We start from the raw sequence: 14,627 nt of genomic DNA, 5'->3' as shown, positions 1-14,627 counted from the left end.
ATGCTAATGACGCTTCATGTTGTCAGCAGTTCAAGGTTAGTTAAGCTGCAGTTTGTTTGGCTGCTGGGCGCGCTCAAGAAGCTCTCCTGTCCTGGCACAGTTACAAACATCAATGTCACTGCAGAGGCTGCATGATGTGGACTCTGAGCGTCCAGGCCGAGTGTTGGGTTTTCTGCAAAGATAAAGTCAGGCTGAGAGCCAGCAGATATCATGCCATACCTTTAGATGCACACATATTCCCACTTTGGGAGTCCTGGCAGCCGTTTTGTCACTTTCAGACCCAGTCTCCATGTCCCCACAGCTGCTCCTAGATTAAAATCACCCAACTACTCTCTCTCACGGTGTGTGGGCGTGTGTGTGTGTGTGTGTGTGTTTTCACACCTCTGAACTGTATTGCCTCCATAACTTCTTTTTTTTCAGTTAAATAAATCAGCTTAGGTTGCGTCAGCTCTCCCTGAAAGAGAGCAAATAAACAAGATTAATATCAAAGGAAGGAGGAAGGGGAATGAGATGGAACGCGGAGGGGGAGAAGATGAGCCTAAAAATCAACAAAAGGAAAAAGAAAATAAAAAGAAGAGAGACGGGTAAACAGGAGATAGCCAAAAATATCTTTATAGAAGTTTTATCTAGTCCAGTCGGAGGAAAAAGAAGGGAAACTTTTTCTGGAGGTTTGCAGTAAATGTAGAGTTTACCCCTTACTGTTTGCTTGTCCTTTCCTCTCTTTAATAAAGGTAAATGCTATAATCTGCAGATTCTAGCATGTATACTCTACATAAATGTAACAACAAATGCTGATTTAAGCTGTTTTTTTCAGTTGTACGTTGAGTTTTCATGACAGAATGACACTAAAAATATCAGTGATGTTGTTTCAGATCTATTTTTCTGTCATTAAATTGGAAATCATGTTCTATTTTCCATACATTTCAACATTCAACAAAAAGAAACATATCCATGTTGTTTTCTGCAAAAGAACAGAAAAGAAAACCTAAGAACAGAAATAAAATGCAGGATTCCCCCCAGTGTATCATAAGCCTGGCGTATACATACACATATACCTATAAAAAGTTAAATCTGAGAAACTGATGACTTTGCAGTGGTCTCTTAATTTTTTCCAGAGCTGTATATTCCCATGAAAGTGGAAGCTCAGTATGAAATATAAATACCTTTTAGTAGTTTTTGTGTTCTCTAAGTGAGTTGAGAAACAAATCTTTTTATTTCAGGTTAGATGTTGTGATATTGCAGGGTAATTTTAGGTTAGAGTTGTCTGTTAAATGCAATGCAATGGTTTAGATCAAACTATATTCACGTATTAACATGTCCTAGTCAAAGTCTTGCTTTAAATCTATGCTAGAGACCTACCCCCAAAAAAGCTAATTCAGACATTTTGTATAGTTTCACTCTAACACCCATGCATCATTTTCCTTGTGTTTCACAAAAAAATTACCCTGAAGCTTGCCAACATGTTTAAATGTTACAAATAAATTTACAAAGCTTCTTCAGACCCCGTCCTGTCTGGACGCCAGACATCGGAACAGCTCATCTGCATCCCAGCAAAATGCACAAGTCCCACCAGAGGGGGGAACTATAATTAGAGTTTGCTTTCTGTGTCCTCGTTTTGACACACCAGACTCCAGTGGAGCAAATCAAAGTGTTGAAATGAAACTGGAACAAAGTGATGAAGCACCAAGATGTCTCCTCAGAGTCCCACGGACACACTGTAAAACATCTGAGCTGCATTTAGTTGTATCTACTACCTTCTACTCTTTAAGTCAAATAAAATAAAGATAAACTTACAGCAGTTAATTTTGTCAAATCTCCAAGAGCTGAATAAATAAACTGGAGCTTTTAGGTTAGCACTTAAAAAATGAAAGAAGAAAAAGACAGGAGTGGATACTATTTATCAGGATTTTAAGGCAAAGGTTCATTTTAATGTCCTGTTCACACTAAATGTTTCTGAGCATAATTTATTGTGATGTTGAATAAAATTCCTTATCAGATCAGAAATTTTGTTCATGTGATTTGAAACAAAATTTAAATTATTCTAAAATAAAATAAGTAGTTGTTTCAACTTGATATTGTGAGTGAAAATAATAGAGAAATGTGGCTCTATAACCAGGTGAGGGCAGATTTTATAGCAAATTGTGAAATATTTGGTTTAAATTGCAGCATTAAGTTAAAACTCACAATTCAAGATTAATTAACCTAAAAAACTACTTTTAGACTTTTTTTCCTTATTGTTAAATCAACTTCATAAAGTTTAATTTCTGATTTAAAAACCAAAACAATTTGTTGTTGACTTGAATTACATTTTGAAGGCAGCAGGTGGACTTTCATTTTCAAGTTAAACCACCTTCAAATGTTTTACAGTGAATGAAAATCTGCCAAATTATTCAGCAGTCCAAACTTCTCACCCAGATTATGCCTGAAAGCCGTTAATTTGCAGTGAAATTGCTGTCTTCTTGCAAGTTACAAAACATTTTTGCTCTCATTACTTTATTTATTTAGCACTTCTTATTTGGGTTTCACTCTTTCCAAACTGCATTTGTAAAATAATCATTAATATACGGCATGAAACGTATTAAACATCCATAATCTGATGTAAAACAGGAGCAACACATTCTGACAAGAAAGATCAGCAACCAGAAGGAAGGGCAGAGTTTGAACGTAATTTTGGTCCCTGATCTTTGACTCCTGAAGGTTTTTGTTTGCGTTATGTCGAAGAAATTGCAATCAGTTATGAGCCAAAGGGAGTTAATACAGATGGAAATATTGAGCTGGCCGTTAGAGGGCTATATAACTGGTTTTATTTTTATTTTTTACTGAGTTTCCTTTTAACTTGATGAGTTTAATCACAAAACCATCAACAGCTGTACTTTTGTGCAAACGCGACTTGAACTGAGTTAAATTGCAGATTCCGAGGAAGCAGAAAAGAAAGCAAACAAGATCTCCCAGCTGCCTTCTTCAAAAGCCGATTTCTCCAGAGCCGACTTTCCGCTGGCTTTGGGTCTGAAACAATCTCACGCTTTGAGTGTCCTTCTGTGGATGATTGGGCTTTGTCAAAAAGCTTGAAAATTGAAAGAAAAAAAATTATTAAAAGACTTGCGTATCAAGCAACGCAAAGAGACTGAGCTCCTCTATTAAAATGTGAGAGCAGGAATGAAAATGAACTCATACATGGAGAATAATTACTTTATCCGATGCAAATTCTGTATGTTTGCTAAGCTGGGGGAGAATTAAGCAGTTTGTATTTTTTATGGAAATGTTATTTCAGTAGAACAAAAAACTCCCAAAACCATTAGAAACTGCTTTGCATGTAAATGAGTTAAAAAACATCCCCTTCCCCATAATTATGCAGATGATACAAAACTCTACGTTACAATGTCACCATTTAAGCACTGAGTGATTCGCCAAAACTTTCTTCTACTGAATAGAAACAAAACTAAAGTTACTATTAGATACAAACAATTTTATATTAACACAGCTTCAGTTATTACAGTAAGAAACTAGAGATCAGGAGTAAAATCTGAGCGCGGTGATGGACTCAGACCTGGACCTTCAGAGACACATAAAGACGATTACAAAGTCGGCCTTTTATCACCTGCAGAACATTAGAAGGATTAAAGGACTAATGTCGCCGCAAGATTTAGGGAAACTCATAAACAGCTCTCATCTAAAAAATTAAGAGCCCACTTCACTGAACCCCATTGAAAACCTCCTGGTTGTTCCACCAAGTATTGATTTCTGAACTCTTTCCGAGTTAAAACATTTGTGTTGTTTCTAAATGAATATGAACTTGTTTTCTTTGCATTGCTTGAGGTCTGAAAGCGCTGCATCTTTTTTGTTATTTTGACCATTTCTCGTTTTCTTCAAATAAATATTAAATTTTTGCTTGGAATTTTGGAGACATGTTGTCAGAAGTTCATAGAATAAAAGAACAATGTTCATTTTACCCAAACATATACCTATAAAAAGTAAAATATGAGCAACTGATTTTACTCTTTAAGTGGTTCCTTAATTTTTCCAGAGCTGTATGTGCTTATCTTTAGTCGCATTGATTAATGCAACAGTGTTTTTACAGATCTGTCTAAAAAAATCCATCCTCCAGCTGCAGCTGATCCAGAACGCTGCTGCTGGCGTTCTGACTAAAACCAGGAAGATAGAGCACATCACCCAGTTTGAAAGTCCCTACACCGGCTCTGCATCCCCAGAACTACACATGGAGAAGCAGCATTCAGCTTCTGTACACCAAAACTCTGATACTTCTTTTGTTATTACTGATAAGTAATAAAAAAGAAAAAAAAATCTGTATTTTACGTTTTGGTTTTGTTATGTAACAGATACAACACAGGGTTTTTATTTTTTGCAACGCCTCATTAAATACGAAGACATTAAATGTCAGGATGTTTGTGTGATTGACATCCAAATGTCAAAACCATTTCTCTGTCGGCATTATGAGCCATAAATTCAGTCAAATGCATTCTGAGGAAGATCCATCACTAAGATCCGTATTTAAGAGAATGTCAGGAGTCAGAGGACTGATCAGTCTAACATCTAACAGAGTATTAAACTCTTGACTTTTTTGAAAGCTGATGCCATCAAATGTCAAGCGTTGCCTCTGGACTGCGTCTCATTCCTTCTCAGAGTGGATCGTAACTCGGCAGCCTGCAGAGGAGCTGGACTGAATCTTATTTCTATGCTAATGGTGTTGACAAATGTGTTGTGATGGCGTTGCCATTTCTGAGTGGATCTGAATAGCGCCTCTGAATTGAATTGTACTGTGAATTATCATATAATTGCATTTTCGGCTGTGATTTATGTGCGTGGGGAAGCCGGTGTGCACCACTTTGTCGGTCGTGGCATTTCTGCAGCTGCTCCGACTTGGAGGTCTGTAGGATGATTCTCAGCTGCTAACATCCATCTATACCAACACCCCTCTGCTCCACTTCCTCCTCATGCACCCTTCTTTTTCATTCATTTGTTCTTACTGTCCTGGTTGCTTTCATTTAGTCATTCCCTGTGTTTTACTCTCTCAGTTCTCCTGCTGGCTGGGCTTTCACTTCCTCCTTTGTAGTTTCCATCTTCAATCATCCGTCTCAGCGGTGTTTGAAGGAGGGCAGCAGTGAGGATGGTACGGCGCATCTGCATCCTTCGGGGCATCATGAACATATTCTTCTTTCAGTCTCAGTTTTTCTCTCTTTGCTCCCGACACATTCTGGTTCAGTGTGATCTGCGTTGAGCTAAACAGGAGCTAGTCCTGTTATTAGCAAAAGCGCACTTAGATACTTTAGAATATCGCTGAAAAGACCTTTTATTTCTGTAATTCAATAAAAAAATTACAGTTTCACTACACACTAAGGTTATTATAGTTAACTAAAGTTAATGAAATAATGAAAACTGAAATTGAGAAAACACTTTTATAAGCAGAAATAATAAAAACGGTTATTAATTAGAAAAAAATTATAACAAACTGGAACGACTTACTCATCATTGCAACTACGTCACTTAATCATTAGAGGCAGTGGCGCAAAAAGTGGGTATGCAGGGTATGCAACGCATAGGGGCGCTGCACTAGAGGGGGCGCCAAAACCCCGTCTCGAAAAATGTTTTTTTCTTGTTGGCATTTTCTATAATTAACAGAATGAAATGATCAATAACAGGGGAACAGCACTGATTAGGCGCCCCTCTGCTCCTTCACCTCCCCTCCTGTCGCTCTCCCTTCCCATGCAGGTGGCTGTGCACGCGCCCCTAAGAGTACGCAGGCGCGTTTTTTTTTTTTTTTTAATTTTAGACTACCACTCGTAGTGCACTTGACAAAATGGAGCGGCAGAAAATAAAGCTGTCCGGGGCGCAAAACAGAAAAAGGAAAAGGGAGAAGGATAAAGATGTTGGCGGGATGAAAAAAAGCCTTTCAATGTGGTTGAAAGATAGTAGGTAAGTACCGTCAGTGTATTAGCAGGACAGGAGGGTTGTAAATAATCAAGTTAGCTAAAGCTAGCAGCTAGCCTAATACGGAATCGTCCCATATTTGCTGTTAAAAGTTGCCTCCCCTATTAAACCATTAAGGGACGCGATTTGTTTTGTATTTCTATGAATATCTGATACATAAACCTGTCACAGACACATAACCGCGCACTAAGTAAGAATGACCGAAATAAAACTCAGGAAATATTAACACAGGAAAGCTAAAGCTGTTGTGGCGGCAGTGCCCAGCTATGGTCCAACACTTAGCCCTCCTGGGTGCATTTTTTTCACTCATATGTATTATGGATTCTTTAATTAAAGATGAGTTGTTCAAGTTCATGTGTGTATCAGACAAATTAGTCATCAGAGTCACTAAAGCCCTTAAACTCAAAAAGGTTGGTGACCTATTTTACCAACCTTTTTGGCAGGGGGACACTTGAGTTTAAATGTCTTATTCAATACCACTACAGTGGTGTTGTGATGTATCTGATAAGTCAGATCAGATGTAATGTCCAATCAGTAACTGTTATCCAACAAGGAGATGATTTAAATTAAAGTTTAATTTCTATTGTAGTTTGACTGCTGTATTTTTTAAGCCTATTTAACACAAAATTTATGTCATTCAGCTGTGGTGGTGGAGAGAAAGAAGAGAAGATGATGAAAGAGGAAGAATCAGGACAGACAGGGGAAGGCAACAGGTTGGTCTAATGCAGGTGGAAGTGAGGGAGCAACTAGTCCATCTCAAGCACAAATTTTTAAACATTATTTTTAAAAACGGTAAGATCTGTAATTTTTACAACTAATAATGCTTTTTTGACCACATGACTTAGTGGAGAACACCACAGACAAGGGATGAAGGAGACAGACATGAGGTCAGTGATAGAGGAGACAAGTGATGAGATCAGGTAGGCATTAGGAAAGCAACAAAAACCTATATACCATGATGGTTTGAGTTTCTGATGACCATCTTTGATTGTGTTCTTTTTTTGGGAAAATTAGTGCAGGCAGTCATGGTGAGTCAACCACGAGAAAGGAGAATGAGAAACAGAAAGGTGCAGATGAGGGAGAGGAAGAGCAGAGAGGACTAGATGATGAAGAGAGAGAGAAGCACAGAGCTGCGGAGGAGAGAGCCGAGACAAGGCTTTATTCAGAAGAACCATCTGAATGGCCTTTACCACACAAAATGGGGGACACATTTAGGCAGTACATGGTTGTAAATGGCCCACAGAAAGTTTCTGATGGTCCATATCCAAGATCAGAGAAGAATAAGAGGTGTTTTTCCAAAGCATACTGTTTTCGTTTACTGTCTAATGGAGAGAAAGTTGAACGAGATTGGTTACTGTATTCTAAAAATACTAACAGAGTCTATTGTTTTGCATGTAAGCTTTTTGGTGAAGCTAAAGTTCTTGACACATGCCTTGTGGAGGGGTATAATAACTGGCGATGTCTTTCAAAAACACTGAAGCACCATGAAACCAGTAGTTCTCACATAAATGCTTATCTGACGTGGAAAGAAATGGCATCTCGCTTACGCCTAGGTAAGACTATTGATAGTGAACTGCAGAAAACCATGGCAGCTGAAAAAGCACACTGGAGAAGTGTGTTGACTAGAGTTATCGACTGCATACTTTTCCTTGCAGAGAGAAACTTGCCACTAAGGGGGAAAAATTCTCAGTTAGGAAATCCTAAAAATGGAAATTTTCTGGGAATCCTTGAGCTCATAGCACGATATGATGTAACACTGGCAGAGCATCTTAGAAAGGCTGCCTCCAAACAAACCACTGGATATCTGACATGGTGCACTCAGAATGAATTTTTAGATTCAATATCAGAGTGTGTTTTGAGTAAAATATCTGCCAAGATCAAGTCCTCTAAGTACTTTGCAGTGGAACTGGACTGCACACCTGATATTTCAAAGCAAGAGCAGGCCTCAGTCATCATTCGATATATGGGGGGGCGCCGAAGATATGTTCGCATCCACCTCAAAAATATGGAGTTGCGCCCCTGATTAGAGGCACCATGACGTAGATAGGAAGTGAGGGACATTGAACAGAGCAACTGAAAATGTTTACCAAGGTTGTTTTTCCAGTTTATTCACGGTTTCTTGTTCGAGTCGAGCTAATTTGTCAGTGAACGTAACACAGCTGGTTGGAGCTCACAGACGGCGGTATTTACAAAAGTTGGAAATGGCTAGCTTAGAAACCGACCCATACCTCCTTCCTGTTGACGTGTTGATCAAATTACCGACTTTGACTGAATTCACACCACATTATTTACATCACTATGTCATAAACAGCGGGTTTTATAAATGCATCTAAAAGTGTACTTTCTTAGAAAATGTAAATATTGCATAGGAATAAAAAACAACAACATATTTTTAATACAGATTGTTCTTCCTGCTGAGAAAACACACTTTCCAGTGCATGCTTCCAGTGAATTTGGTCGGGGTTCCTTTTGCATGAATTGCTGCATCAATGCAGCATAATATGACCCTGATTCCTGGTGCAGAAATGTAAAGTGAAAAGAAACTACTCAGAAATACTAACCTGGTTCATGTGAGATGTTCTTAAAAGCTTTGCACTTTAGACTTTTCTGATTCTTTAAAAAAAAAAAAAAGACATTATAATTTTTCTTCCACTGTGCAATTATGTGGTCAGGAATAATAATGGAAGTAAATCTGGATCCGGGAGTCATTTTTCATGGCTTTGGTGGAGGTCATGCAGCCTCAGAGTGAATTTACCTGCTGCTCTTCATTAGCTCAGGTCTAATTTCACACTTTAATGTCTGACCACTGAACCTTAATGATGCCTCCAGAGCACAGAGATATTAGCATAAAATAATTCCCCTATATGTCAGCTTTAATAGTCAGAATGCAAAAATATCTTCGAAGCTTCAAGGTTTGTTGAAATTTTAATGCTGAAATTAAGTTTTTCAGCTTAATTCTGCACAGTTATAAGATGTTTTTTGTTATTATTATTCAGTGTTGCTTTATTAAGACGCTCGTCTATTTTTAAACATATAATTTTGTAATGAAGCTCATTTGACAGTCAAGATTACTAATTGCCTCTGCATGGAACAGCGTTGCTAATATAAACAAGGTGACTGGGGAGACAGTTTGACATCTGACTGACAAGAAAAACAGCGTGACAGCAGGCACAGATGGAAAAAGATTTCCACAAAACTTGACGCTGAAGGCAGGAGATTAGCATGATTAGTACAACTTCTGATACCTTCAAATAGTGCAGCTATAGTCAGAACCGTTCCTGTTTTTCACATTTATAAGAAAAAGTGAAGAACAAAGAAAATCTTTGTAGGGTTACAAAGATTTGGATCAACTTCTGGAGCAAATCCTGACTCTTTGTAACACATTGTGATGTACCGATTAAAGTTCACTTCCATTTGAAAACAAACCCAAGATTCCCAGGGGAGTCGAGATTTGAAGTAAAGAGCCAAAATGTTTAATTTCCAGACTTTATCAGGGTGATTTATTACACTGGAAGATCCTCAGCTCATCATCAAAATTGTCAGGATCTGTGTTTTCTGTGTTCATTTAGAGTTTTTTGTGTCCTTGAGTCTCTTCGTTGTCCTGTCCTCCCCTTGATTGTTCCCAGGTGTGTCTCGTTCTGTCATTACCCTCCCATGTATTTAACTCCACCTGTGTTCCTTGTTCCTCGTCAATGTCTAGTCTATTTGTCGTCAGTGTGTCCATGTGCCTGCTGCTTGTTGTTGCTGGACTTATTCATCATTAAAATCATTTATTCATCTTACCTGGGTCCGCTGCCTCACCACCCCTCACCACCCCAATTCATGACAAAAATGCTCCTGGAGTGTTGTAAGATGCTACTCTTTATTCATTGCTTAGTTCATGAACAGAAATGCTAGAAGAAAAACCACAACCTTAGAATAAACAGGGGTTCTGCACATGCTTTGCATCAGGATGTTTAGCTGTTTTATGGTTCCCTCACTTCAAAACATTGACTTTGTTCTTCATAATGGTGCAGTATTAGGTAAAATCAACTGTTTTGAGCTTTACGTCATGTTTTAATGTTATTCGCTCATCAGAAACATACCTGGAGTGTTGCTTTGATTCTTTCAAATCCTTATTATTAGAAATACACATGTTGGACATAAGCAATGGATGTGCAAATAAATCAGATCACTGATCAGTATCTGGTTTCAGCTAATATGTATTATGCTGCATCTGATCACTGCACAACAATCAATACAAAAGTTAAAGCTGCACAGTTTGCAAAATGTATTTGTTTTTCTTCCAAAACTTGATGCCACTAGTTGTTAGTTTGCAGAGCAAGGTAATAATCACTACTTTCTAAAGACACTAGAAAAACTTTGCCAATATTCCGCTATTGTCGCAAAAACACAATTTTATAATTATGGTGTTTTTCATTAAATAAAAAAATGCAATTTAAGTCAAATGCGAAAAAAGTTTTTTCATTGCAGTTTTGCGAAATAAACCAATTTCGAAATGGTTTTAGAAAAATCTTTTTATCAGAAAGCAAGAGTTGTTTTTTTTAAGTGGCATATTTCCACTAAGAAAATTTATTTTCAAACTGTCAAATCGCACAATTATATGGTCAATGGAAATGCAGCTAATTTTCAATTTTTATGTTCAATCTTCAAGGCGATCAATCATATCCATTCAAAGTGCTGTCCCTCTTCACTGCTGGCTGCTGATTCAATTTCAGCCAAAATTTTCTTCATTTGAACCAACAAATCACCTGATTCATCATCTTAATCCCCAAATTGTCACATCTGAACAGATGGAAGAACGTGCAATCAAGTTTGATAAAGCATGACAATGTAATATTGGACTGGAGCCCATTAAGCCCCCTGCTATCGTCACACCAGCCTACTAAAAGTGATTTATCACTGAATAAGCCCATTATTTGGTTTTCACCCAAATCACAGAGCGTGAGATTGATTATGCTTCCAAAAGTTATTTTGCTTGAGGGCAATGTAAAACCGTATAAGTGTCATTAAGCCAAACATATTGCAAAATGTTGCTTTTAGCTGCTGGCCTCTTCTAAAAACTCACTTTGCACTGGAAAAAAGAAAATCCCTGCCTGCTATCTGGTCCTCCCAATCAATGGTGTTTTCATGCTATGGAATTATGAGCTTGTTTTCCTGCAATTAGTTTGGTGTGAACCAACTCTATTAGCGTAGCTCAGTGATTTCTTCTCGCTTTTTCTCCCAACAGATCCCTTGATCCGTGTTGTGTGCATAATTATCCATCAATGATTAGCTTCTCGGCTGAAGTGCAGAACCACCATTAAGAGAGAAAGCGCCGCAACTTCATCTGTGTCAAACACCCAGAAAATGGATCTCTAACTCTATTTTCATACTTTTGTTTAAGATTAACCTAATGTGTAAATTATGAATCTTTTCCCAAACAGCAACCTTAATTATTTATTTTAACTTGTGGGAACAAAGTTCAAGTTGTTCTTGTGCTAATATTACAGAAAAGTTTTCACTTTTATGACGTGGGTCAATGACACAAGGCAAGCGGCTATCCGCCATCGCTACGTCTCTTTGGTTGTAACCTTTATTTAACCAAGTATTTCTCATTGAGATTAAAAATCTCTTTTGAAAGAGAAGCCTGGCCAAGAACAGCACACAAACAATTAGAAATAAGGGAGCACCGATTTATCGGCCAGCTGATTTACCCGCGCTGATTTCCTTAATTTTGGGAGATCAATGATCGGACGATACTTATATGTGAATCCGATCTTACTCACCTCAGCAAAGATGTAAAAATCATCCTCTGTACTTTTCTGCTCTCTAATGAGAGTGGTTTGACTGACAGATCGGCCCACCAGGTCATGTTTGCACATTTGCAATTAACAATAGTAACTCCACTGCTGCCAACTCAACCACTTTTTTGCTATATTTAGACTTAGACTTAGACTTGTACTTTATTGATCCTTTGGGAAGACTCCCTCAGGAAATTGAAGTTACCAGCAGCTCCCAGGCAAAAAACAAAGTTAACACACAGTAAGCAAAAGTGCAAAAGAATACAAAATACAAATTAAATACTAAGTGATATTTCAGAAAAAATAATTGGCATCGGTCAAAATTGTAATCGGCAAGTCAGGCTTTTCAAAGATCGGTACTCAGAGATCGGCCAAAAAACTGCAACCCCGAATTACAAACTATAAAACTACAGATATCAAAACCCTAATGAAATACAATATGGATAGTAAAGGAAGAAAAATAACAAAGAGCAAACTAAAGATGCACCGATCCACTTTTCTCACCTCTGGTACTGATATCTGAGATTTAGCAGATGGCGTTGAATTGACTTAAAACATTTCTCTTTTTTAAACAAACACATAATAAATAATAAAGAAAATGAAACTGTAAAAAATAAACTGGATTAAATTATGTTTCTGATGGTTCAGAAAATTCAATTTTAAGTATAATGCAAAATAAATGATAAAGCATGATGTCATTCAGAGCTTAAACCACAGAATTAGACTAAATAGATCTGCCCTTATGGATCGGGCACATTATCACTGATACCTACTTTTTTTTCCAACATCGGGACCAATAGAGATATTGATATTAGATTGGTGCGTTTCTAGAACAAACACACCCATAAAAGTAAAAATACAACTTGAGAAAAGTCAAAGCATTTACAAAGAAAATTATACTATTTACAAACTGATTAAAAGTGACCTTAAACCCATTAAGAGACAATTTCCTTCAACTTTACGTCTTTCTGCAGTTCATTCCAGTTTGAGAGAAAAGTAAATATGATGGAATGATCCTATATGGCAAGACTCAGATGGCAATTGTAAAAAAAAACATACAGAAATTAACTAAATATGACAACAAAGAGCGACAAATAAAGAAAAACACAAAACCAAAACATTCTAAAAATAAATCATGCAAAAAAAATAATTAATAATAATTATATGACCTTTAGAGTCCTTTGGATTTATTTATAACACGCAGGTATCATATTCCTGTGTTTTTGTTTAATAATTCATCCCTGACAAGTGCCGCCTGAGCAACACAAGCTCCTCTCTCTATCAGCTGCGTGAACTCTCAGTGGACACTGAAGCTTTCTCTCCCCTCCTCTTCCTCCTCCCTCGCCTGCTTCCCTCCAGTATCCCGGCTCCCTCTCCTCTCCTCTCCTCTGCACCTGCTCCTCCCCTCCTGCCTCGCTTATTATCCTCAGACTCGGATCTGCGCTCCATCCTCGCCAAGTGATGCTCCTCGGTGGGGCTTCATCGATGCACGGAGCTCCGCCGCGGTCTGGTTTCCTCCGCGAGGAAACGCGCACTGAGCGGCGGCCGAACATGGGGATTTGATGGGGGGGTTTCTGGAGGAGTGAGCCGGAGGAGGGAAGGACGACGAGGAGGCGCAGAGGTCCCATCAGAGAGCGGTGAAGGACTTGGAGCAAGAGGGGGAGGAGGAGGGAGGACTCCGGGGAAGCGGGACGCAGAGGATGGCTTACAAGCTTTACATAGTTTGATCTGGATTTCGGAGGAAAAAATTTGATTTCTTTTTTATCTTGGAGTTTCTGGATCCTTTCTCTTTGTGATGGAGTGATACAAAGAGCGCGCTGTAAGTTAAGATCCGCCATGAAATCAGTGTTTTTCAGTCGCTTCTTCATCCTCTTGCCCTGGGTCCTTATTGTCATCATAATGATCGACATCGACAGTAAAAGGGCGATCCGGGCTCCGGCGGCTGGGCGGACCGGCAGGGCGCAGCGGAACCCCCGCTCCGGCTCACCGGGAGCCGGCGGCGCCCAGAACCAGTCATCGCTGCCCATCATCTACGCCATCACCCCGACGTACAGCCGCCCGGTGCAGAAAGCCGAGCTGACCCGGCTGGCCCACGTCTTCCGCCAGGTGCCCCGAATCCACTGGATCGTCGTGGAGGACTCGACCTCCCGCACCGACCTGGTGACGCGCTTCTTGGCCCGGAGCGGCGTGCCGTTCACGCACCTGCACGTGTTCACTCCCCGCAGGTTCAAGCGCGCCGGGATGCCACGCGCCACCGAGCAGAGGAACGCGGCTCTCGCGTGGCTCAGGCAGCACCGCGGCAAGCGCGACTCCGGCGTGGTTTTCTTCGCGGATGACGACAACACGTACAGCCTGGAGCTTTTCGAGGAGGTAACCTCTTACCTGTTCATCAGCTCATCTTCATCATCCATCACCAGAGAGGGGATACTTTGATTTTAAATTAAAGATTCAAAAGTTAACTTATTGCTGCTTAAATAATAATAAAAACCCACCAAAGTTGTGTTTTTCACTTGTTTAAATCAAACTAAACTTAGAACATTTGAATTTTTCTTAGAACAAAATATAAATTATTTCTAACCCAGGTGAAAAATAATCAACTTAAATATATTTTAAATTGGATATATTTCTCTTAAATACATTTCCAATATGTTACCAATTGGATGTACTTTTTAATATATTCAAAATTTAAACAAATTTTTAAAAACATGCTTCTACTATGTCAACTTTGGTGCACTTTATTTTAAAAATCTATTTTCCTAAAATATACTTTACACTTAATAAGCTTTAAATGTATTTCTAAAATTATACTTAAGATAGTCCTTTTTAAAATACACTTTGCATGTAGTTTAAAAATGAATTTTTTAAATGCACATTTTAAAAACATTGCAAATATACTTT

The 14,627-nt window shown here is 38.7% G+C and overlaps 1 protein-coding gene and 2 long non-coding RNA genes across 4 annotated transcripts in view; 2 read left to right on the top strand and 1 right to left on the bottom strand.

Moving 5' to 3' along the window:
* The first annotated feature begins 608 nt into the window (after positions 1 to 608).
* On the top strand, positions 609 to 10,022 carry LOC116713149 (uncharacterized). Its single transcript, XR_004337802.1, has 3 exons — positions 609 to 619; positions 9,386 to 9,389; positions 9,963 to 10,022. It is a non-coding gene; the product is annotated as an uncharacterized LOC116713149 (long non-coding RNA).
* On the bottom strand, positions 7,309 to 7,962 carry LOC116713148 (uncharacterized). The gene is made up of 2 exons (XR_004337801.1): positions 7,737 to 7,962; positions 7,309 to 7,519 (listed from the first exon to the last, which is right to left on the bottom strand). It is a non-coding gene; the product is annotated as an uncharacterized LOC116713148 (long non-coding RNA).
* A 3,136-nt stretch (positions 10,023 to 13,158) lies between the features above and the next one.
* Positions 13,159 to 14,627, top strand: part of b3gat2 (beta-1,3-glucuronyltransferase 2 (glucuronosyltransferase S)) — a 43,234-nt gene continuing 41,765 nt past the window's right edge. Inside the window, exon 1 of one of the 2 annotated variants that reach the window (XM_032553154.1) lies at positions 13,159 to 14,099. In XM_032553154.1, the coding sequence (XP_032409045.1) occupies positions 13,566 to 14,099 (534 nt within the window). In that variant the 5' untranslated portion in view covers positions 13,159 to 13,565. The remainder of the gene's footprint in view (positions 14,100 to 14,627) is intronic. The other variant, XM_032553153.1, reaches the window with a different exon arrangement.

Source organism: Xiphophorus hellerii, chromosome 22, assembly GCF_003331165.1.
Source record: "Xiphophorus hellerii strain 12219 chromosome 22, Xiphophorus_hellerii-4.1, whole genome shotgun sequence".
In the NCBI taxonomy this organism is placed as follows: Eukaryota; Metazoa; Chordata; class Actinopteri; order Cyprinodontiformes; family Poeciliidae; genus Xiphophorus; species Xiphophorus hellerii.
Note: the sequence above shows the minus strand (reverse complement) of the source record. Positions and strands in the feature narration are given on the sequence as shown.